Raw genomic sequence first — 24240 nt, 5'->3', positions numbered from 1 at the left:
AGGGAGGAGGAGGGGAGGAGGGGAGGAGGGGAGGAGGAGGGGAGGAAGGGAGGAGGAGGGGAGGAGGGGAGGAGGGGAGGAGGAGAGCATATGTCTAAATGTGTCTGTTGATTGTGTATATAGGATATACATATTTGTATATATTGTGGGAAGCGGTATTTTGATCTCTGTCTGGACACACAAACGAAAGATTGACAATAAAGTTGACTTTTGGAAATTCCTCTGACCCCCAACTAGTCTCCCATCTCCCCTTATCTACCCCATCATGTGTCCTTGTTTTAAATGAAGACTTCCCAAGTACCTTACAACGCACTGAACCAAACCCTCCACGTCCTTGATCTGTTTTTTACTCGACTATGATGACGCGTTTTGGTTGGTACTCACCAGCTGGCCTTCTCGTTCAGAGCGTTGGTGCCCTGAAGATCTGACAGAGGAGTGCGGGGGTTCTTCCTGGTGATGCCTTTATGGCAGGAGAAGAGAGACAGACACTGATTACAAACTCATCTATCGACACCTTCATCTCCTACATGAACATCAAGACACACCATCCCCTCATCTTTACCAATAATAACCCGGCTGCTTTCCCCCATGGACACCCTGCGACGTTTACCAACTTATCTCTCTCTCTCTCTCTCTCTCTCTCTCTCTCTCTCTCTCTCTCTCTCTCTCTCTCTCTCTCTCTCTCTCTCTCTCTCTCTCTCTCTCTCTCTCTCTCTCTCTCTCTCTCTCTCTCTCTCTGGCTACAACTGAAAATGAATGTTGCTCTTGCCTTAGACTGGCTTTACTTTTCCCGAGTTGGCCCCAAGCGCTTTGTGTGTGTGTGTGTGTGTGTGTGTGTGTGTGTGTGTGTGTGTGTGTGTGTCTCGTTGGTTTTGGGAGTGCGTGCCAATAGAGATATTGCATATGGAAACAAGCAGCTAATGAGCTGAGTGTTTCCAGTAAAAAGTCACGGCTTTCACGACACAATGACTAATCTCGCTAACATGTCAATCTTCTATTCTATTTTATTGTATTTCCTTGCACTATTGTATCTGTTTTATTGTGTTGCACTGTTGCAGGAGCCTGTGACCTAAGATGTTCATCGACATAACTACACTGTAGCTACTGTACGTACGAGTGACGATAAAAGCCAGAAAAAGCGCAAATTCTCTTTTAAGCAGAGAGCAGTAGAACCTACTTTTCTGTTGGAAAGAAACTGGAGGGAACTTTGGGATTTTAGCCTTAGCAGACCATTGACGTGCACAAAACCTATATAACACTCGAAATAAAGGAAAACCACAAAAAGCTTATTAGCGCCCTTTCAAAAGAGATATTTCTTCAGAGCAACCAAAGACATTATAATAACTGATTTTACAGACGTGGTGGTGTGAACAAAGACTACAGCGCTCATATTGATGTGTCAAATCTGTGGAATGTGGAGGAAACTCCACGGGGGAGTTTTCTTTCTTCAATTCCAGTTCAATCCAACTGGAGTGATGTGCATGAAAACAAAAAATGCTGCTTTACAACATGTGACACTCGGAGGTTAGAACACACAAGGACACACTCAGTCCCACATGTACGGACACACACGCTCAGATCTGAAGCCAAATGTGTGACAGAAAATCAAGAAGGCGCCATTAACCGCTGCCGGTTCACACACGACTGATTCATTTGTCTGATCGCTCATGCGTGGGAACTAAATCTCTGCTGAGAGGTGAGGCAATCGGACCAGCGCTCGAAATGACCCACATGTCCGATTTCCAATATCTTATTACCAGCTCTAATAAAAGCAGCTTAGCGAGGCCATTATTCCCAGGTTGAAGAGCAAAGACTTTTTCAATTCAGCCTGGAATTAATTCCTCGAGCTTAGTGAACGGCCTCTGATTGGGCTTTTAAAAGTAGGAGCACGTCTCACTTCAATTTAACAGACCTTTATCGAGAGGAATCCATGCCATTATAAACCACATTAACAGCGAGCACCCTCGTAAGTCTGCTCTGATGAGTCGAGTGTTCAATTACACTCCATTTTATGTTTGGAAGTCCAGTTTCAAAATACCACAATACTCACAAACACTTTGAGAAAAAGGCCTTAGCAATTTATTTGAAGGAGAAAGATTATCAAACAAAAAAGACAAATGACTTGTGAATATCTAGTTTTGTTATAGAAAGAAATCTATATTTCAAATGTTAGTAGGTTGCACTTTCTTCTACGTTCTGAAATCAACAGATCGAAGCATTTGTATTAGAATGGCACACTGGCTGTCTTGATATTAACCTTCATTTTCTTTTATGCTTTCAAATCTCTCAATTTCTAATTTACAAAAAGGTGGAATTGGCTGAACATTTTGAAAAAGAAGTGTGAAAATCAGCCAGCATCACCCTAAAAAAATAGCTTTTATAAAGTGTATTTTTGACTTCTTAAATCCAATCCAATCAAACTTTATTTATATAGCACTTTAAAACCTCCAGACCAAAGAGAGATACATAACATATACAATCACACAGCTCAGCCCACAAAACATAAAATAAATACATTTAAAATAAAAGATACAAACACAAAACGAACCAGAATAAACGTAACAATTTCAAAATAAAAAACATAAAAATAAAAAAGCAGACACAATTTGTCTTTTCCGTCTTAATTAACTCATTTAATACGATCAGATACACTTGTATCGTCTGAGGTGGACCTGATAACTGTAAACTTACTGTATTTCTCGTCTTTGCATCTTTGCAGGATCTCGAGGCTCCTCTGGTGAACCGGGTGATGGAGGAAACTGAAGCTGTCCACGGTTTTGACCACAGCACAGGGAACCGCTGCATCGCTCCCTGACACAGAGAGGGGGGACAGAGGGGAAAGCAAGTTTATTCATACAGCACTTTTCAACAGAAGGCAATTCAAAGGGCTTTACAAAAATGAAAGTCATTAAGAGCATAAAACACATTCGAAACATTAAAAAGCAAAGATAATGAATAACCCAGGTATACATGAATAAAGGTTACAGTGCAGCGTAAGATGTGAAGAGTTCAATTAAAAGCAGCGGCAAAAAGAAAGTCTTCAGCCTGGATTTAAAAGTGGTCAGAGTTGCAGCGGACTGTTCCAGATATTTAACCCCTAACCAAATTCTCAAACCCCTCGTCTTCCTGTGAAATTATAGTTCTTTTGACACTTTTCTAACCGTTTTACATTCCTTTCATCCTTCTCTTTCACCCATGTTGCATCCCCAGACAACACACTTCTCCCTGTTTTACTGTTTCCCCAACCCACCTTTGACCTTTAAACCACTTTTCTTTTCCATTCCCAGAATCAGGATATTTATGGTAAATATTTGTATTGATTTTCTCAGTTTTTTAACAAAAGCAAGTGATACAGATTCAGTAAAGACATACACACACATGCTGACAAATCAAAATCTCCATTTCAATCCCACCACTTTCCCACCCACCAACCACCAGTGGCGGACTGGCCATCGGGACGTTCGGGACGAATCCCGATGGGCCGGTACTGAAGTGGGCCGGTCGGACGATGTGGGCCAGTCAGATAAGTCACTAGCCCCCCGTCGACTAATTAATAGCGGTGTTTACTTGCGGTACCGAGGTGGGGAGGTCAGATAAGTCACTAGCCCCCCGTCGACTAATTAATAGCGGTATTTACTTGCGGTACCGAGGTGGGGGCACTTTTTTTATTTCAAGAAGTAAGATGAGAAGGAAGAAGGTGGATTAACAAAGCAGAAGAAAAGCAGCCGAAACAAAACACGAGGGGGACGAAGAAGATAGGAATTAGAGAAAAATAAAACAGACACACACTCCTCTGAGACAAGTCAGTGTTGATATTTTCATACACTCCTCCTAGTTAGTGAAAATAAACACTGCAGAAGAAGACTGAAACATATCTTCATCCTCATCCTTCATCATCATCATCATCATCAGAAGCACAACTCGTTTTCAAAACTCCCTATAGAACTTAAAGACGTTTCCTCACCAGTTTTCTTGTGTGTGTGTCTGCGGCCGGCCTCCTTGAAAGCCACCATGGCTCTGAAGTACGCCCGCAGCACGGCCCAGCGGAAGGTCGCCACCGGGTCGATTCCCATCAGGCTGCAGATGAAGGCGTTCTTGCTGCTCTTGAGCAAAGCCACGATGTCGGGGCGCATGTGGTCAGTGTTCTTCTCCCTGAAGTCCTGAAGAAACCAAAGACACACGTGCATCCACTCAGAGTTAGTCCTCTGAGCCCGAGTTCAAAGATTTAAAGGTATCCCATTATACTGTTTTTCATCCATATATTATAGCTCTCAGATATATACAAACATGTCTCTGAAGTGTTTGGCTCCAAACACATCGTTGCAGCATTACCCATAATCCCCTCTGTTTCAGCCCCGTTTCCAAAGTGCTGATTCTCTGTCTGTTACTGTAGATGAAAATAAGGAGCCCCTCCCCACGCCCCTCTGAGAGAGATTTGGTTACAAAGAACTCAATGGTGCTCTAGGAGGAGATGCAGGTGGTAAGGTGTGGGGGGGGGGGGGGTTACCTTGGTTGCTGATTGGCTAATGGTTACACAAGACAAACAAACGTTATGACATCATAAAGTGGCCAAAATCTGATCAGCTCATTTTCAGACAGGTTTTTATAGAAATGGATCAAAAAGAGAGAGAATCTTTGTTCCTGAAACTTTCAGAGTCTCTTTCCACAGAGGGGACACATGTTGATGTAGAAGAGACATGAAGAAGAGGGGACACATGTTGATGTAGAAGAGACATGAAGAAGAGGGGACACATGTTGATGTAGAAGAGACATGAAGAAGAGGGGACACATGTTGATGTAGAAGAGACATGAAGAAGAGGGGACACATGTTGATGTAGAAGAGACATGAAGAAGAGGGGACACATGTTGATGTAGAAGAGACATGAAGAAGAGGGGACACATGTTGATGTAGAAGTGACATGAAGAAGAGGGTTTTGCACAATAGGTGACCTTTAAAAATGTCATATCTGTTAAAATGTAGGCTTAGCTATTAGCTTAGCTTAGCGTAAAGACTGGAGATAGGAGTTAACATCTAGCCTGGCTCGTATATAAACACATTATATCTTCTTTGATTTATATACCAAAAATAAATCAATATATTTGTGGTTTTAAGGGGGGACAGGGGACTTTTTGTTTTTTGGATGGTTGTAGTAACTTCCTAGAGTCTCTGCTCTTAATATGATGACAAGAAGGGTAAAGTAAATAGGCAAAACGCTACTTTTTCCCTTGTCCGGATTAAACAAACAAGATATCATGTTATGATTATCAGAAAAAGGGATGAGGAAACGACCCTCAGAAGAAACATGACCCATATCCATTTGGTTTCATCACCTATTCTGTTCAATACTGTATATGCGCAGCCAAGTTGTTTTTCATTTATGTTGTTGTCATGATATGTTGTTTTTTGTTATTTATCAGGGAAGATGTTCGTCAGATTTTTTTTTTAAATTAACAAGTGGTTGAACAAAGTTGAAAACCCCTTACTTTAGAAGTGCTGGTACACAGATTTTGGAAGAGCCAGGCTAGCAGCTTCCACTTGTTTCCATGCTTTGTGCTAAGCTAAGCTAAGCTAAGCTAAGCTAACCAGAGCTGGCTCCAGTCACATATTTAACAGAACTACATTAGAGCAGTATTGATATTCTTAACTAACTTACAAAAAGAGAGCGAAATAAACATATCTCCCAAAATCTACAACTTACTTTGGTCTCAATCGGAGAAAAACAAATGAGTCATCAGTCATTAATAAAAAAAAACGTGTGCACCTTTCATTACGTCACATTTTAAATCTTCTGCATCTTGTGTCTGTGAGTAATACTCTCACTAAAGCCGTGCTATGATAACAGAGCTATGAACTGTAAACCCCTCAACATATTCTCCGTCTCCATATGATTCGAGTCAGCTGCTCCTTCACTACCGAGCCAACATCAGACACATTTCACAAACTGCGGCTCTCGCTGCACATTTCACACCAAACAACTCCTCCGCGATACGTGGGATACGTTTCCACAGCCACGATAACCGACTGTTATGGAGTTATAGTATCCAGTCACACAACAATACGCCCGCCTCATGCCAGCACATGTGTTTCTGATCACAGTGCAGCTGGGAAGCAAAACAGAGAAATGTATTTAGCTGACAAAATAATCAACCCAACAACAAGAAGGTTTGCGTCCATCATCTGTTGAGGGCTCTGAATGTTTACCTTTTATCTGTTCTCCTTTAATCAACATCTTAGGTATTGGGAAAAGACCCCATCTTGATTTGCACCACAACGGCTTCACTTCTGTTTAAGGGTCCACATTATATTTGTCCTCATTGTGAGATATTTAAAGCTGTCTTTCTCAAATATCCTGACACCCACACAGAAGGTTATTAAGGTACTGCTCGACCAGCACCTGCACTTCTCTGAATTAAAAAGATTAAAAAACGTCCATCTTCTAAAAGATATATTCAGCTAGTTCTTAAATGGCTCTGTGTTCAGTCACTCAAAGGAAGAAGAACAACAACAACAACAACAACAACAACAACAACAACACCACCAACCAATGACCGGTGTAATTGATTTGGCTATTTTAATATTACAGCATGCTTCTCATGTGTTTTAAAAATGCGATGCACAGATAACTGCTCAAAACCTGCTTGGTTTAACCCTCCTGTTGTCTTCGGGTCAAATCTGACCGATTTACTACTTTCATCAAACATAACTTTTTTGTTTTACATTATATTACATTCAGGCTTTACGATATCCTTCTCACATTTGAACATAGACAATTGCTGATCACCACTTTCATTGAATGTTGGATGATTTAGTCAACTTTGTGTGTGTGTAACACACACACACACACACACACACACACACACACACACACACACACACACACACACACACACACACACACACACACATCATGTATACATCACTTCAGGGGACATTACATTGACTTACATGCATTTCCTGGAGACTTATCCTAACCCTAACCATAACCAACACATGCCTAACCCTAACCCTTACCAAGTCTTCACCCTAAAATGAATGATCCCCCTTATGGGGACCTCCAATTTGTCCCCATAAGGGAAGCCAGTCCCCACACGTGACTATGTAAACAGATGTAGGTCCCCACAAGTATAGTAATGCTAGACCACACACACACACACACACACACACACACACACACACACACACACACACACACACACACACACACACACACACACACACACACACACACACACACACACACACACACACACACACACACACACACACACACACACACACACACACACACACACACACACACAGAGAACAATTTGACACATGTCCCGCTCTTATGTGCCCATCCCCCCACATGGATCACACCTGGCAAACGCAATACATGTTCAGTGTCTGTTCTTTGTATATTTACTGCAGTGTTTCCTGTATGCCAGTACTCTGATACAATATGTACAGTTTGAAAGGGTGTTAAATTAAATGTGGTGATGATTAATGGTTTTTGTGTTAATGTAATAGCAGTTAAAACAGGACCGGTCAGATTTGACCTCGAACACCAAAGTAAGGGGGGGGGGGGGGAACAAAGACAACAGGAGGGTTAATCAGACCTGCAGAGTTATCTGTGAAGCTTTGGCCAATGTTAAAGATCCTTTTTAATACAGGTTGACAATTAAAACACTATTAATATCTCACAATACTGGAACTGGAATGACCGCAGATGTAAATGAGCTATTAGCTATAATCTGGCATAATTAATCTCTTCTCTTTTCTGAGGTTAATGTATTTGTATTCATGGTCCGTGTTGAAATAAATACACAACCATCAACAGCTATCAGGTGTGCGAAGCAACGAAGAAGAGTCCACATCCTGAACGGCCGGCGTCTCACCTTGACTCCGTACTTGACCTTCCCGGCGTAGTGTCTGATGATGAAGGCCGACTCCATGACAGCGGGGAACTCGATGTAACTGTTTCCTTCATGCTGACGCTTGAACTTGTCCAGAAGGGTCTGATTGGAGGCCTGGGGGAAACTAGAGGACAGAGGGATCGTTTTAGAGGCAAGTTCTAAGTACTTTATTCAACCTGTTTTAAGTCTTTGTAGTATCTGATGAGTTTGCAGTGTATTTCTACAAAATGGAAGCTATGAATACAGCGTTTTATTTCCCTTTCATTGTATTTTAGTTCATCCATTTTGTCAATTAGATTCACAACGTTGTGATATTTGTATTTATTTCTAAACTGTCATTCATTGATCTGTACTGTATGTAACTGTAAAGCCCCCTGAGACAAATGTGTTTTGTCATATATGCCTATAAAAATACGTTTTGTATCTTATTTGATTTAATTCACTCTCAGGGATTACAAGTCTGTCCCAAATGTGTTGCTATTGCACAATTGTAACCACATTTGGGCATTTTACACATTTACTACCAACCTCAACATAGCTCAAGGGATGTTTCCCATCATATAAACCTCCCCTCAGTACTCATCTGAAACACACTGCTGGCTGAAGTATATCCGCGGGGGTCTTCATGCTACAGTATAAATAAACCCCCCACTCTCGCCCTGGATGCTGCAGTAACCTAATCCCCGTCTCCAGAGGGCCGGCAGCCTCCCCTAACTGTGAAGGATGAGATCTCTAAGCGTCTTTCTTTCTCTCTGTGTAATCATTTAGCATGAAGCTTCTTCCAGTGGCAGCAAAAACCGCAGGAGAGACCCTGCCTATAGAGATCGCCCTTTGACCCCAATTCTCCAGTAGTGCTTCCCCATCACACACACACACACACACACATATTTTTCTATACACGCCATTTGATCCATTCCCCACATAATAAGATCCAGATGAGCCAGCTATCCTAAGTGGCAAGTAAGACGACAGCTGACATAGATGAATACAGCCGTGTGTGTGTGTAGCGCCTGATGTGTTTTTATGCGAGGGTGGGGGGCGCGCTGAGTTTGATTTATGGAGGGAGAAGGTGCAGGAGGAGAGCGCTTCACAACAGGAAACAAAGAGAAAAACATGACCCTGAGATGCTGGCGGAGGAATAAAAATGTATTTATGCTTTCACTGAGCTCTGCTAGAAGCTCCAGTGTTGGTATCAATCAAGCTAATGAGGAGAAGTCGTGCACAGGGAGCACTTTGTCTCCACAGATCACCAGCTGGGGGATAGAAGCTGCTTCTGCAGAGTGATATCAACAGAGCACGCTGCAGTGAAATATGGTTCTCTCTCCACATAACTCACACGAGCTCGGGATGGGGATTATTAATGAGTGGAGCAAGGGATGGGAACCGAACACAGGGAAACACTTCATACTTTAACCTTGGCACCCAACACCCGTCCATTGGTGCTCTTCATGTACGCCAGACCACCACAAAGAAGGAAGGCAAAAGCAAAGGCCTGCTTCCAAAGAAATACAAGTTCTCCTCTTTGGTGCTTCTTCGAAATGTCATTTGAAGTTGTGGAAAATATGTCCTGATAGTGGGGCTAAAAATAAGGGACCTAGGGCCAATACAACTAATTCACTCGGCCCCTGAATATCCAGAGTTAATGTTATCAAAACTCAGTATTTGTTATAATATCCAGTAAACCAGATCATATATATATTTATAGTACTGATATGTGTTGCAGTGTCTAGAATTGGAGTAAGCAAACAATGCATGAATGAAAAAGCTTAAAGGTGGGGTAGGTAAGTTTGAGAAACCGGCTCGAGATACACGTTTTGTTATATTCCATGGAATGCTCTTAACATCCCGATAGCAATGAATATCTGAAATGCTTTGACCAAAAATCCATAACAAAATGTCATCTGTGGAAGCCGTGATACTGTAAAAAGCTCGACCAATCATCTGAGCCGGCCCGGCTAAAGTAACTGGACGGCCTACCTGCCTGTCAGCCTTCCATCTGGGCACAAACTGATCTCGTGCCCTCATTGGTCATGTGCGCGTTCGTGTGTGTTGGAGGAGGGGCTCTGTGAGGAAGTGGCAGATTTTGTCCGGCTGTGTATTTTTAAATTCTAGCACACTCGAGCTGGTTTCTCCAAAATTACCTACCCCACCTTTAAAGTTATCAAAACTCAGCATTTGTTATAATATCCAGTAAACCAGATTGCTAACCGTTCATAACCACAACACATCGTATATATATATTTATAGTACTGATATTTGTTGCAGTGTCTAGAATTGGAGTAAGCATACAATGCATGAATGAAAAAGCTTAAGAGAATATAAATAATATTATGCATGTTAAACTCCAGGAGACCCTGCCATCATCAAACCAGAAGTTCAAACACGTTCTACAATATACACTTTAGTTCAGCAGGTGGCGTACTTGCACTCCTCGTCCAGCAGGTGGAACAGCGCTGTGGGTTTCTTGCTGATGAGGTTGAGGCAGCCGCTGTTGTCGATGTACTCGATGTGATGCCAGGTGATGCCCTCCGCCCGGTACTCCTCCTGCAGGGAAACAGAGGAGGAACACCGAGGGTCAGTAAACACTTCAGGGGGAAACAATTAGAAATGATCTCAGAACTGTTAGAGAGAAGATTCACTTTGTAGAAGTTAGTGACTATTTAGACTTTACTTGAATAAGACTTGACTTAACCAATGTACAATAACACACACACACACACACACACACACACACACACACACACACACACACACACACACACACACACACACACACACACACACACACACACACACACACACACACACACACACACACACACAATTAATTACTCCTGGACAATGAACTCAATGAACGGCAGAAGTCTCCCTTTATATCAGATGAAGGTAAACCTTTCCACATGTGTTTTATTTCTTTACAGATACCTCACAAGACAAACATGACACGCGTTTGCCTAAGGCGGTGGCTGTCATGTTTTCTCTTTAACTCTGATATCGTGAGTCACACGCACACACGCACACACACACACACACACACACACACACCACACACACACACACACACACACACACACACACACACACACACAGAATAGTACAGTTTTTTAAAGGGGCCCTTTTATGCTAATGTTCATATTTGTTTTAAGTGTCTGCTCTGATTGGTTAACTGGACGCCGGTGCTGTTGTGATTGGTCAACCGCTTAGATATGTCCCTCCCCTTAGCCTACCACGTGAAATGTGTACCAGCAACAGCCAACAGAAGCGCAAGTGTCACATAGTGATGTCATTATGTTAAGGAAGTAAACAAAATAGTCCAATGGAGGCGTTAGATTCCCTCTGGGGGGGACATTTCGAATGTTAGCCTTAACAGACTATTTACATGCACTAAAACCTATATATCAAACTACAGTAAAGGGAAAACCCCAAACAGCATCACCGGGCCCCTTTAAGAGGAGAGGGTCATGTTTTCCTCTCGTGTTCTTCAGCACTGAGAGGGTCAAAACGTTTTTCAACAACTATCAAGTGACCCATTTGCTCTTGACTGTCTTCGACGCGTCCTGTTATAATAAAACATGCAGAAAAGTGTGGCTCACGAGAATTTACTATATTTTTGCATATTCCCACGGTATAAAACCAAAACGTCTACGCGATGCTTTCACAGCACTAAACACAGCGGAATCCCCACCATGAAAACACCTGGCTGCTGGTAGTTGGGCAAAAGACAATAACCCCCAGGGTCCGATGGCGACTGAAGTAGATGAGCCATGTCAACCAATGAGGGACACCAAGCAGTTAGAAAGGGGAAGTACGTGGGTCATGCACACTGTCTCTCTCCAGGATCTCCACAGGTCAATGTGTGTCTCTGTTGCACTGCAGGGGAAGAGCATGCACACTCAGCAAACTAAAGTATAAACGCTAAAATGTCAGGGTCAGCAGTGGCGAGGCAGGAAGCCCAGCTGCACAAAAAGAGAAGAGAACGAGGGTGTTTGTACGAGGGAGAATCAATAAGAACAACGATTACAGAGCTTAGGCAGCCGATAGATACTGCAATGTCCTTCACAGCGCCCGAAACCAAATGATGGAAAGAACAACATGCTGCTAGTTTAACTGTTCACGTGTTGCCAGATTAAGAGCAGAGGGGTCATTAAAACAAAATGGATGCATCCCTCTTGGAAGCACATTGTTCTTTGTATATCTAACGCTGGTTATGTAATATATTGTGCAATGCTGACAAACTGCTCCTCTGAGGAACATGAATGCACTTCATGGAGCTTGACACTGATGTTACTTGAATATAAATGGGAATTGTGTGTTTATAGTAGTGGTGGAGCATACAGTATTTCACAACACAAAGAGTCTCATCCCAAGTGCCCTGTATGTTTTGATTAGGGCTATCCCTCCGAATACCATTTTTCGGGCTCCGGATATTCGGTAGTAATCAGCAGCGAACCACTTCAACACGTGTATTTCGGTGTATTCACGGCATTCATTTTGTTATTCTACATCTACAGTATTGTTGTTTTATAGTTATTTGTTTATGTAAATAACCCAATTTGTGTTCTTTGAAATTGAAAAGGATATCGCATTGTGTTCGTTACTTTCGTTGCAGTTGTATATATGTCTTAAGTGTAATTTGGCTTGGTTTCCTATTTTGTATGGACATGCTTTTATTTTGAAGGAGAGTTAGCGCAGTTGACAGGAAGTTGTTGTTGCTATGGAAACAACGTGACGGAGATTAAAGGAGAAAAGTAACATCTACATATAAAGACGGAGAAAGTAAACGATAACGTTTATGGTTAAGTGTTGGCACCCCCCGAAGAGGCACAAGCTCTTACGTTGATATTGGAGATTTCAATAACTTCAATTTGAAAAAAAAACGGGGGGGAAACAAACAAAAGAATAGCCGAATAACGAAATTGAAACCCGAATAGTACTCCAACGAACGGATATTCGGGTACAGCCCTAGTTTTGATGTGTCAGTGCATGTGTTTTTGAACTAGCTGTAGAATAATAAAGAAAACATGTGAATGTGTGAATCACTGAAGCGAGACAGATGTAAAGTATTAAAAGCAGCACTTGAAGATTCTTCTACACAGGCAACACCCTCTCCTCTTCTTCCAGGCCGCTGAATCACTGACGGGGCATTCAGAACATGTTTGGTTTCTCTCAGAGGTTGCACCTGATCCAGCAAACAAAAACTGAGCCATAAAAAGAGTCCCGTGCTTTTGTTTAAAAATCTCATCAAGCCATTCCTCATCATCCATACTGTACGCTTTGTGCATATCTCTGTTCAATGCTTCCTCTTTTCAAACTGCATAGCTCTACTAACTGAAATTCTGATATACTGGAATTGTTTTCATTCATTTGTCATGTTCTTATTGCATTTACTTTTGTTTATTTTCTTGTAAACATTTATTTTTAGTTTCGTACTGTGAGTGCATTCATGCTGGGAAATCCTGGTTCTTCATATTGAGGCTTGGTTAAAACTTTGAAGTTTGAATTGAGTCCAGTACAATGTTACAGTAAGACGCACAACTTTATTTTAATAATCCATTAGTATATAGAGGCAACAATTTCACTTTCTACTTCAGCATAAAAACGTCAGAACTTAGTTGTTATGCAGATTCAGATTATTCATGTGACCATCATGATGCATTGTTGAAGGTCAAACTATCCACAAGTGCTTTACCAGCTACAATGTTTATACAATGCTTACAAATGAATTATAATCCAATAATCTTGTGGTACATTAAGTATAATTTGATTCTAATACTTTACTTTCATTCAACATTTAGACTGCTTCACTTACTTAATTAAAAGGACTTCTTTTGACAGTCTCTGACGTCCATCATATGTAGGGTTAACATTTGTAAGAGGATGTTTCCTTTAGTGTCCAAAACACTTGCAATATTAGCAAACTGATCCTTTAAAAGTTTAAAGCACATGTGTCAAACTCAAGGCCCGGGGGCCAAATCAGGGCCTTGGTGGATTTAATTTCGGCCTGCCGGATAATTTCTAATTACTATTAGATCTGGCCCGCCGGTATATTGCACGCACACCTTCACTCAGTCCTGAGGGTCTCCTCCACTCAGAGCCTGAGCCCAAACATTGATGACCTTTCACCCGAGATGAGATGCCAAGTATCTGGCTTGAACTAGCATCACAGAGCAGCACACTGAGCTTACATGGATGTTTCCTGTCGCACTTTCTTTCTCACGACAACAGGGCATGTTTTGTTTTTTTTTGGGAGGGAAATCGTTTTGTTGAAGCTGTTGTTGGCCTGTGGAGAAATGTAATCATAAGAAATGACTCTGGAAAAGCTGCAGATAGAGCCATAAGAAATGAATGCAACTGATTATTTAATGTTGTTGTATAGGCAATCAGTTAAGCTTTGTTAGTTCCAGGTTTAATATGTGCAATAAGTTCATTTAATAAATTCATTCAATAAACATTGAACCAGTCCGGCCCTCGACTAGTACCCATTTTTTTTATTTTGGCCCACAGTGTATTTGAGTTTGACACCCCTGCTTTAAAGTTTCCACTGACCAAAAATAATATTAAGTAAAGAGAGACATGACACATTTTGGGACGCAGATGCACATAGATATGTGCGAGCAATAATAGCTGAAAGACTTCCTGCTGAGCTGAAGAAAGCAGCGAGTTGTGCTGCGGTCGTTGAGGTTGGCCGTCCCTCCATCTTTTATTGAGCTCTGAGTTACAGAGGCTGTGTTTGTGTTAGCATCTCTCTATCTCTTCTTTCTTTATATATGTCTCCCTCCCTCAGCGCCCTTCTCTCCTGTTATGACAGCAGAGTGTTTTTACTGAGCAGACAGGAGGTGCAATCATGAGAGCAAGTTCTGGTGTGTTTTTAAAGCACACGGAGGGAAAAACGTTTGAAACTGACAAAGACGTAGATACAGTGCAAGAAAAAGACAAGCTGGCTGCGTGGTCATTTTGAGGTTCAGACTTGTATGTTGGGCCTCTACTCTGACATGTTTACATGCTTTAATGTAATGCCCCAAAAACAAGGTGCATTTTATAAACTGGGACAGTATACTGTAGTTGCTTTATCTGGTTCAGTGTTGCTTCTGATTTAGCAAAACAACTAACTGAAACAAAAGCAAATGCATTACATCACTGAAGCCTGGATAAGATTTGATTCAATTGAAGGAAGAACCAGAACAGACTCCTAATCTTGTTAACGTTCTCTTTGTCTCGATAGTTCCTGATTTAAATCATAATTGTATTTTGGTTGTGTTTGGGGAACATTTTGAAATTCAATTTCACATATGTTTGGCTTCTTACATTTAAAGGGACCCTATGATGCTCCGTTCAGGTGTCATATAAGTATTTTGTGCCACTATGACGTGTCTCCGTGCTTTAATGTTCAAAAACATCTTTATTTTTCTCATACTGCCTGTACTGCAACCTGTTTTCACCCTCTGTCTGAAACCAGAGCCCAGTCTGCTCTGATTGGTTAGCTGGCCGGCTCTGTTGTGATTGTGCAACCGCTTAGAGATATCCCGCCCCTTATCACGTATACTGTGTTGGAGCGCTAGCCAATAGAAGCGGGAGTGTTACGTAGTGATATCGTTATGTTACGTGTAAACCATAGACTGTATATATAAAGGTGTAAACAAAGGAGTCCAATGGAGGCGTTTCTCAATGTGGGATTTTAGCCTTTGCACACCATGAAACACATAAAACACACTACAGGAAAGGAAAACTCCAAAAAGCACAATAAGGCCTCTTTTAACTCTGAGTTTTGTGATCTGACTAGAAAAAGCTGGACCTTTTTTCACCAGCATGAAAAATATACATCAAGAAATCTGAAAATCTGCATCAAAACAAAGAACTCTGTTTTTACAATCTATGAATTACTAGCTGCTTGATCCGTATGAACAAAGGCACATTTAATTACAATCTGGCAGTCCCTATGAATTACTCCTGGACAATGAACTCAATGAACGGCAGAAGTCTCCCTTTATATCAGATGAAGGTAAACCTTTCCACATGTGTTTTATTTCTTTACAGATACCTCACAAGACAAACATGACACGCGTTTGCCTAAGGCGGTGGCTGTCATGTTTTCTCTTTAACTCTGATATCGTCCTCACATATTGAGAAGAAATCAAGCACCAATCGGCATGTTGCGTGTAAACACTTGAGTCACACACACACACACACACACACACACACACACACACACACACACACACACACACACACACACACACACACACACACACACAACACACACACACACACACACGTATACATCACTTCAGGGGACAGTACATTGACTTACATGCATTTCCTGGAGACTTATCTTAACCTTAACCATAACCAACACACGCCTAAACCTAACCAAGTCTTCACCCTAAAATTAATAATTCCCCTCATGGGGACCTCCATTTTGTCCCCATAAGGGAGGTGAGTCCCCACACGTGACTGTATAAACAGATGGTCCCCACAAGTATAGTAATGCTAGGACACACACACACACAGCAGGTTGTGGTTGGTGTGGTCCTATTAGCTTTGGCCGCTGTTCCAAAGGTAAACACACTCGCTGCTGATAAGACCAACTGATTGGTTGGAGGGGAGTAAAGCCCGGAGGAACGAGAGGAGGAAAATCCCCCTGATGGAAAATCACCTCTCAAAGTCAGAATGACGGACAAAGAGGAAGCAGTGGTTCACGCTTGTTCAAATAAATACATTTGGTCGTGATCAGATCATCAGACGCTGAAGTTCTCTTTATTCTAGATAGACGACTTAACTGATGTTTACCCCTAAAAGACGGGACGGCATGCCGAAGGTACCACATTGAAACCACAAGAACCAGAGTCAGTAGCATGGGTTTTCTCCTACTAATTTCTGATGTAGTAAAGATGACAATCTGTCTGTGTTTTATTTTTGTCCTGTGTAGATCTGTCTTTTTGGTTTCCTGTTTTAGTTTGAAAAGTGTTCAACCCCTGTCTTGTCTGTTGCTTCCTGTCTCTGTGTTCCCTCCTGCCTGATCACCCGATTGTGTTCACCTGGTGCCCCTGTGTTTTCTCCTCCCTCCTCACCTGTGTCTTGTTTGTTTGATTAGTCCTGTGTGCATTTAGGTTCTGCTTTTTCTGTTAGTCTTTGTGAGATCCTTGTTCTTGTTTTTTTATGTGTCCACAGGGGGAGAGTTCTGCTCTGTATGTCTCGTTGTATCCTTGAAATAAAGGTATTTTTTCAGTTAAACCTGCATTTGGGTCCTGCCTGCTTCGCTCAACCCTGACAAATATACATATAAACAAACTACTGGGGGCGGCAGTAACTAGTTCAAGTCCCGATCGGACCAAAAATACAGCGTGTCGACTGGTAGCTCGAGAGGTGTCCTTGAGCAAGGCATTGAAGCCACACATGCGTTCTTTGCCCTGACACCTATCAATAAATGTACCTATATATATGATAAGAGTGAAACACTATATTTCCAGTTGAGGGATCACTGTAATCTTAACAAAGTGAATAAAACACTTAATAGTGTAATAGTGAATGTTTTGGTTTCATATTCAGTAAATATGTAGAAAAGGATTAAAGCAACACTGATAAAGTTCACAAAGGGCATTTCTGTTGATTCCAAGTAAATACATTTAAAATATTGAGGACATTTTAATCAAAAAGCTTCTTATTTTCATTTAAACTTCCTGATAAATTGGTTGAAAACTCACCAAAGACTTCAGCATGACTAGCATCACTTAGCTCACAGGGTTTTTGTAAAAGAAAGCGTCTGCATTTTGAGTGCAGCGGTTAAAGGTTCAACATAAAGCATCAGACAAGGGCTGTTTCTCAATGTCGAGTAAAGCTGCTCCAGAGCCACTATTTCAAGCATACTACGTCATCGAGTGTCGCCGAAGGACTATTCCAATGTCCAGCATACTTGGAATTCTACCGAGCCCGGCGTACTTCGTTGGGAGAAATTTCGAGGCTGCACATGTGTAGACTCCGCGGTCTTAAAATCCCCACAATGCTTTGCGCACGGACCAATTTCCCCAAATCTGTGGCGGAGATTGTAAGGCGGGGCTTCTCATGTGACGCACACCTGCTCGCCTGTTCCACTCTTTGTTTTCCGAATGCCAGGAAGTATTCTTGCCTCGCTTCTGAAGCAAGACGCTCGGGAGACATGTGCTACCAAGCAAGCATACTCGACATTGAGAAACACCCAAGGTGTGGAGCTCTATCTTTCCACTTGACGTCAAACTGAGGGGGGCCTGTGGCGTGAACTGCTAAACTTTATTCAAACAAACACAAATCAGTTCAGATCTGGAAACCCTCGATTAGGAAGCTCTACCAACCTGCCTCTGAGGGGCCGCCTCAACTGGTGTCCTGTCAAATAAACTCAAGAGAGGCAGGGGGCCAAAGGTTGGGAGGACCCCGGTGATTAAAGGATAATAAACGTGAACTCTCCTGGAACAATATTGGGCAGAGTCCTGCGAGGGCGAGGTCTCAGAGGCACTTTGACACTTATTAGTTGAACATAACACGGGAACAAAAACCCTCAAGTGAAAGGTTCAGACAGCCGTCACGAGCACCTGCTGCCACGGAGACACAACACCATCAGGAAACCAGAATGACTTAGTATCAGAGGCCTTTTAGATGTTGATTTGAATTAAATGTACATGTTTTATGACAGTAAATAGTTTGACTGTTATAGAGCGCTTTCAAAAGGTGATCAAGAACACTTTACATGTTAAATTCATAAATGATAAAAACAGTCCTCTTTAAAATGAAATAATATCATTTGTTTCCACAAGTTTCATTGTATCTTTGTAACGCGTATGTAAGGGGACTGAAACGTAAGAAGGAAATAAGTCATTATATTTTTAGGTGGATCTTAATAATTGGGCAGATAAACGCATTTTTAAAAACGTATGTAAACGACCGCTCCCAAAGCCTGACTAGAAGTTGCATTTAGTTTTTAATACACTTTTGTACCTGTGTTTATAATTGGCATCAGTTGATTAGAATAATATCACAGAATCTTTATTCCTATAATTGTATGAATGATAATAAACAAATAAACACGACAAATAAAATAGGATTCTTATCTTAATCTAAGGACGTTTTTAAGCGAGAGTGCTCACATATGTATTTCCTATTGGCAGCTGCTTCCACTGTGTCCTTATTTTAACTTTGCATAACCATTAGCTTCTACAGCAGAACATCTAACACTGAAGCCATAGAGTGCTTAACCATCAATGTTTCATTAACAGTAACTCAACCTGTTTGTTAGTGCATGTTACATCCTGCAGAGCGTGTGTGTGTGTGTGTGTGTGTGTGTGTGTGTGTGTGTGTGTGTGTGTGTGTGTGTGTGTGTGTGTGTGTGTGTGGACCCTGAGGGCTAACTGTCAGAAACAGATAACAGCATCATGTGATCTTCATGGAGACTGAAGGGACGTTATTGCGCTCGTTTACAGACACACTGCTCTCTTTTCTTTTTACACTCTGTTCTTCTCCTCATTCTGCCTTCAGCGATTTGCCCGCCTGCTAACTTGCCACAGCCAATCAGAATTCAGAATGAAGACGACAAGAGGCGACAGTCTCCCACTGATTGAGTCTCACTATTTCCTCCAAGCGTCCTTGATCTCTTTCCCTCTCACTGATCTCGCGCTTGTTCAATTGATATTATTTGACCAAAATAAATCAAACATGCTCACTGAATATTAGGTGTTTAAGCAGTGGGTATCTGAGTAAATGAGAATATATGAATACATAATATAGAAGTGCTTCAGTAATATTCCTTTTGAGTGCAATGAAGCTGGTGTCTCTTTGATAAACAGTGATGAAATGACACTAGATTATTTAAAATTAAATAAAAGGGGGCCAGACAGAGGCATAAACGAGCACACCAAAGCCAGTGGGAGAAAAAACTAAAACTAAAACTTTGGACAATGTTAGCTCTCCTTGGGTGTTTCTCAATGTCGAGTAAAGCTGCTCCAGAGACACTATTTCAAGCATACTACGTTATCGAGTGCCGCCGAAGGACTGTTCCAATGTCCAGCATACTTGGAATTCTACCGAGCCCGGCGTACTTCGTTTGGAGACATTTCGAGGCTGCACATGAGTAGACTCTGCGGTCTTAAAATCCCCACAATGCTTTGCGCACGGACCAATTTCCCCAAATCTGTGGCGGAAAATGTAAGGCGGGGCCTCTCGTATGACGCACACTTGCACACTTGCTTGCCTGTTCCAGGAAGTATTCTTGCCTCGCTTCTGAAGCAAGACGCTCGTAAGACATGTGCTACCAAGCAAGCGTACTCGACATTGAGAAACACCCCTGGTCTCCTGCACCCTTACCCGGCCTGACAGCCTCTTCTGGTAATTCAGCTCCCTTCCTCTGACTTTCTAGTTTCTATGAATGTGCGTGCAAACTTAACCGAGCTACATAATTACAGACGTTTCTACTGTAATGTCAGGGGCAAAGTGGCCTTCCAAAAATATTGAACAAAGCATGGACAGCAATTCAAAAGCAGCTCCTCACACGCATCTGATAAACAGGTAATCTTTTTGTTCCAGTTTGACGCAACTCCAGTCAGTCCATCGCTCCATCAGCTGAATCAATCAAAACCATGAAGGCCTTTTTTAACACACACTTTACAAAGAATGTTTGAATGTTGTAAACATCGTCATAGAGGCAGCAAAATACAAAATGCAATGACAGAGGCAACAATAACATTGGTCTGAAAGGTATAACATGGGCAAAATGGCATTGAGGAAAGAGGAGAATTCAGTATGGGAGTACAATAACATGTCTTCTCACGGTTTGCTTGATATTATCTTTTTTTACGAGAAGCTATTTTGTGTGTTTTTTTCCACGAATACACCAGAAGCGATTAGGGCGCCTGAAGTGCAGAATATGCTAAGGCATCAAAACTAATTGCATGGGGTTTATGTTGCATATAACTAGCATATGTTTACGTATGTAACTTATCTAAATACGTAAGTTGACAAAAATGTGTTAAAATAAGCCAACATTATCTTCGGGTTTCACACGAGACGTGAACCGCAGTCTAAAGGGTTTAAATCCTGGTTGTCTTTTACCCATCCATTCTCCACAACCTCTTCCTTATGCCGACTTATACTAGTTACTTATACTATTATGATTCATCTGACTTCCTTAAAGGCTGCCCACAATGAAGCGGCTTATATACAAATTGTTGCATTACTTTTCGTGTGTATATGGACGAAGAGGGAATGAGAAAAGAGTAGAGAGTAGAGGAGAGGTAGAACATGAAACCCTACCTGCTCCAATTTGAAGATGTGTTGGTTGAAGTAGTGCTGCAGTCGTTCGTTGGCGAAGTTGATGCAGAACTGTTCAAAGCTGTTGTTCTCATAATCCTCAAAGCCAAAGATGTCCAGGACTCCTATCGACAGGGTCTGGAGGAAAAACGCAGACAGCTCAGTTTCCATTAATACTTTACATATTTATAGGATCAGGATATTAAAACAAAACCATCCAGCAACAATTAATTATTTAGAGATATTTGTATTGTGTTTCGTTTGATGCCTTTTCTTCACAGCTCCAGTGACCCGGTTGCCCCCTGGGTGTCAATAAGATCCATGACATCATATTTCATTAACATGCACCATCTGAAGGAGGTGTCCACTCAAAGGCTGCCTTTAATTATGAAATGGGCCGTAAAAGCTGTTTCCAATTCAAATTAATTTTTTCCAGCCGTGTTTTATTTCTCTCTGAAGGGCAATGTAGTAAAAACATACATGAGCACACACATATATAAACTGTTATCTGTACATCAGAACAATGACCTTGACAGGAAAGTGCAACCTCATCGACCCCCTGACAGCAGAGAGAGAGGACACACACACACACACACACACACACACACACACACACACACACACACACACACACACACACACACGCACACATGATGTGAGTGCCAAGGGATGCAGACACACACACACACACACACACACACACACACACACACACACACACACACACACCAAGGGCCGCAGGGGGTAAACTGAGCTGAGGGGAACCTGATGCCATCTGCCCAAATGTTCTTGGCACACACACACTCACAGAAACACACATCCACACACACTGTTTTCTAATCCTTTCGATGCACCCACAGGGTTTACTTGCCAGCTGCCACTCCAACACACACACACACACACACACACACACACACACACACACACACACACACACACACACACACACACACACACACACACGCACACGCACACACGCACACGCACACGCACACACAGTGGACTTTTTATTTCACACTGAGAAAGCCATAGCAGAGAATCAAGTCATGACAGCAGTTTATGGGGTGAAAATGTTGTTTATGTTACTCATTATATATATATTTGAGAAAATACGTGTGTGTGTGTGTGTGTGTGTGTGTATATGTGTGTGTGTGTGTGTGTGTGTGTGTGTGTGTGTGTGTGTGTGTGTGTGTGTGTGTGTGTGTGTGTGTGTGTGTGTGTGTGTGTGTGTGTGTGTGTGTGTGTGTGTGTGTGTGTGTACTTATATATGTGTTTGTGTTCCCCCCTACCTTTGAGTTGTCCTCGAGGTCCTTGTTGTTGAGCAGAGCATGGTTGGTCCTGAACACGATCCAGTCAAACAGAGCGCTGTACAGGGACTTGGCCATGGAGTCTCTCACCGTGCCCGCCTAACCAAAAAAGAAAGAACACACACAGATACACGTCAGTTTCTTCATGATCCAAATCATATGGATTTCTAAATCTGAATCAGGAACCAAAACTGTGTTATCAATCTCCTCACCCTCACTGAGTAACTCTCAGCTGCTGCTCAACCTTTTTGATTTCCCAGTGTTTCTATGGTTGCCCGCAAGTGTTAAATGCCCAGCAACCAGTTAAATGTTTCTGCTTTTTGTTTACTGACTTATTTCCCTTGTGTATGGTTGTTGTGTGCTGCCGTTTTTTTCAACAGCGTGGCGCAAAGTCATTCTGCAGGGTGGCCGTTGTATTACAGGAACCTGCCGACTTTACTACATCAAACACAAACACCCGCCAACTGATGTCAGCGCTTCTCCACAACCACAACAATAATGGTTCCCTCTCTCCTCTCGGGAACTGGATCAGTGTCATGTTAAACGTGTGAAATGGGCAGAGAAGAGGTCTAATGAACTGCTCTCTCAGGGAGAGGCTGAGTCATCTGATGGGAGTCACTGAGGGAACAAAGTGAACGAAAATACAAGGAAAAGCAGAGCAGAGACAGCTCTGAAATACTGTGGTGAAAAACTGGAAAGGAAAGTGTTTTGAATCAAAAATAGGACTGTTGTTAATTTGATATGGCCACAATAAAATCTGTTTCACACATTACTCACACAATTAATTAGTTGAAGACTATAATGAATTGCCAACAAGTGTTTAGGTCATTTATAAGGAGAAAGAAATACGCAACATTTGCTGTTGAATGCACCGCAGGGGCGGTTCTAGGGGGGCAGGGGGGGCCAGTGTCCCCCTAACACTGACCTCTGACCCCCCTAAAAATGAAAAGTGAAAAAAATGAAACATTTATGATTTATTACACGATTTATTGAATGACGGAATAGGCGGAACTAACGTTATTCGTCATTCTAGTCGGACACATTAGAGCGGTGCACTTAGGACCGATTAGAGCGGTGCACTCACTTTCACTGTCCGGCTGAAGCGCGCGAAAAACAAACACTTTTCATCTCGGATCATCAGAGGCTGTTGCATCCAAGAAAGACTGATTGAAACCTACGTTTCGAGAGACTACCACGATAATTGAAGGTGATTTAAACTATTGTATCCGTGTAATTATAGATGTAAAGTAGAGATGTAACTGTTCATTGTTTTTATTTTTATATAAATATGATGTTAGTGCAAACATTGTACTATAACTTAAGCTGAAGCTAACAGTAATAACTATAAGATCTATCTGAAATAAATAAGTGTACTGAAACAAATACCAATAACTGTATTGCATTGTTTTCTTATGCGCAGTTACTTGATACTGTCTAGTTCTCTTTTTCGTCTTGCATTTATTGTGCCCCCCTCAGAAAATAACTGCCCCCCCCCAGTCAAATTGGTTTAGAACCGCCACTGATGCACCTTGAGTTGGGTTTGAGTATTTATTGACATTTTATTGATTATAAATCCTTAAGTATCAGGCTCAATATTAAATGTACTCCCTTACCAGAATTAGATCAAATAGATCAATACCAATCTCATCCGTATGGTACATTTCAAACTATGGCCAGGAGGCTATTAGCTTAGCTTCCCATAAAAACTAGCAGTAGGGGAAACTGCTCAACTGGTTCTCTTAGTAAAGTTGAAACATATCTTTTTCTT

At 41.8% G+C, this 24240-nt stretch overlaps 1 protein-coding gene across 1 annotated transcript in view; it reads right to left on the bottom strand.

Annotated features, from left to right (window-relative positions):
* LOC117447554 (unconventional myosin-IXAa-like) overlaps positions 1 to 24240 on the bottom strand; it is a 171935-nt gene that overhangs the window by 31368 nt on the left and 116327 nt on the right. Inside the window, 7 exon segments of the mRNA XM_034084284.2 lie at positions 385 to 460; positions 2692 to 2811; positions 3965 to 4160; positions 7879 to 8020; positions 10319 to 10440; positions 21169 to 21303; positions 22455 to 22571. Coding sequence (XP_033940175.2) covers positions 385 to 460; positions 2692 to 2811; positions 3965 to 4160; positions 7879 to 8020; positions 10319 to 10440; positions 21169 to 21303; positions 22455 to 22571 — 908 coding nt within the window.

Source organism: Pseudochaenichthys georgianus, chromosome 6 (assembly GCF_902827115.2).
Source record: "Pseudochaenichthys georgianus chromosome 6, fPseGeo1.2, whole genome shotgun sequence".
NCBI classification, from domain to species: Eukaryota; Metazoa; Chordata; class Actinopteri; order Perciformes; family Channichthyidae; genus Pseudochaenichthys; species Pseudochaenichthys georgianus.
This window is presented reverse-complemented; position numbering and strand designations above follow the sequence as displayed.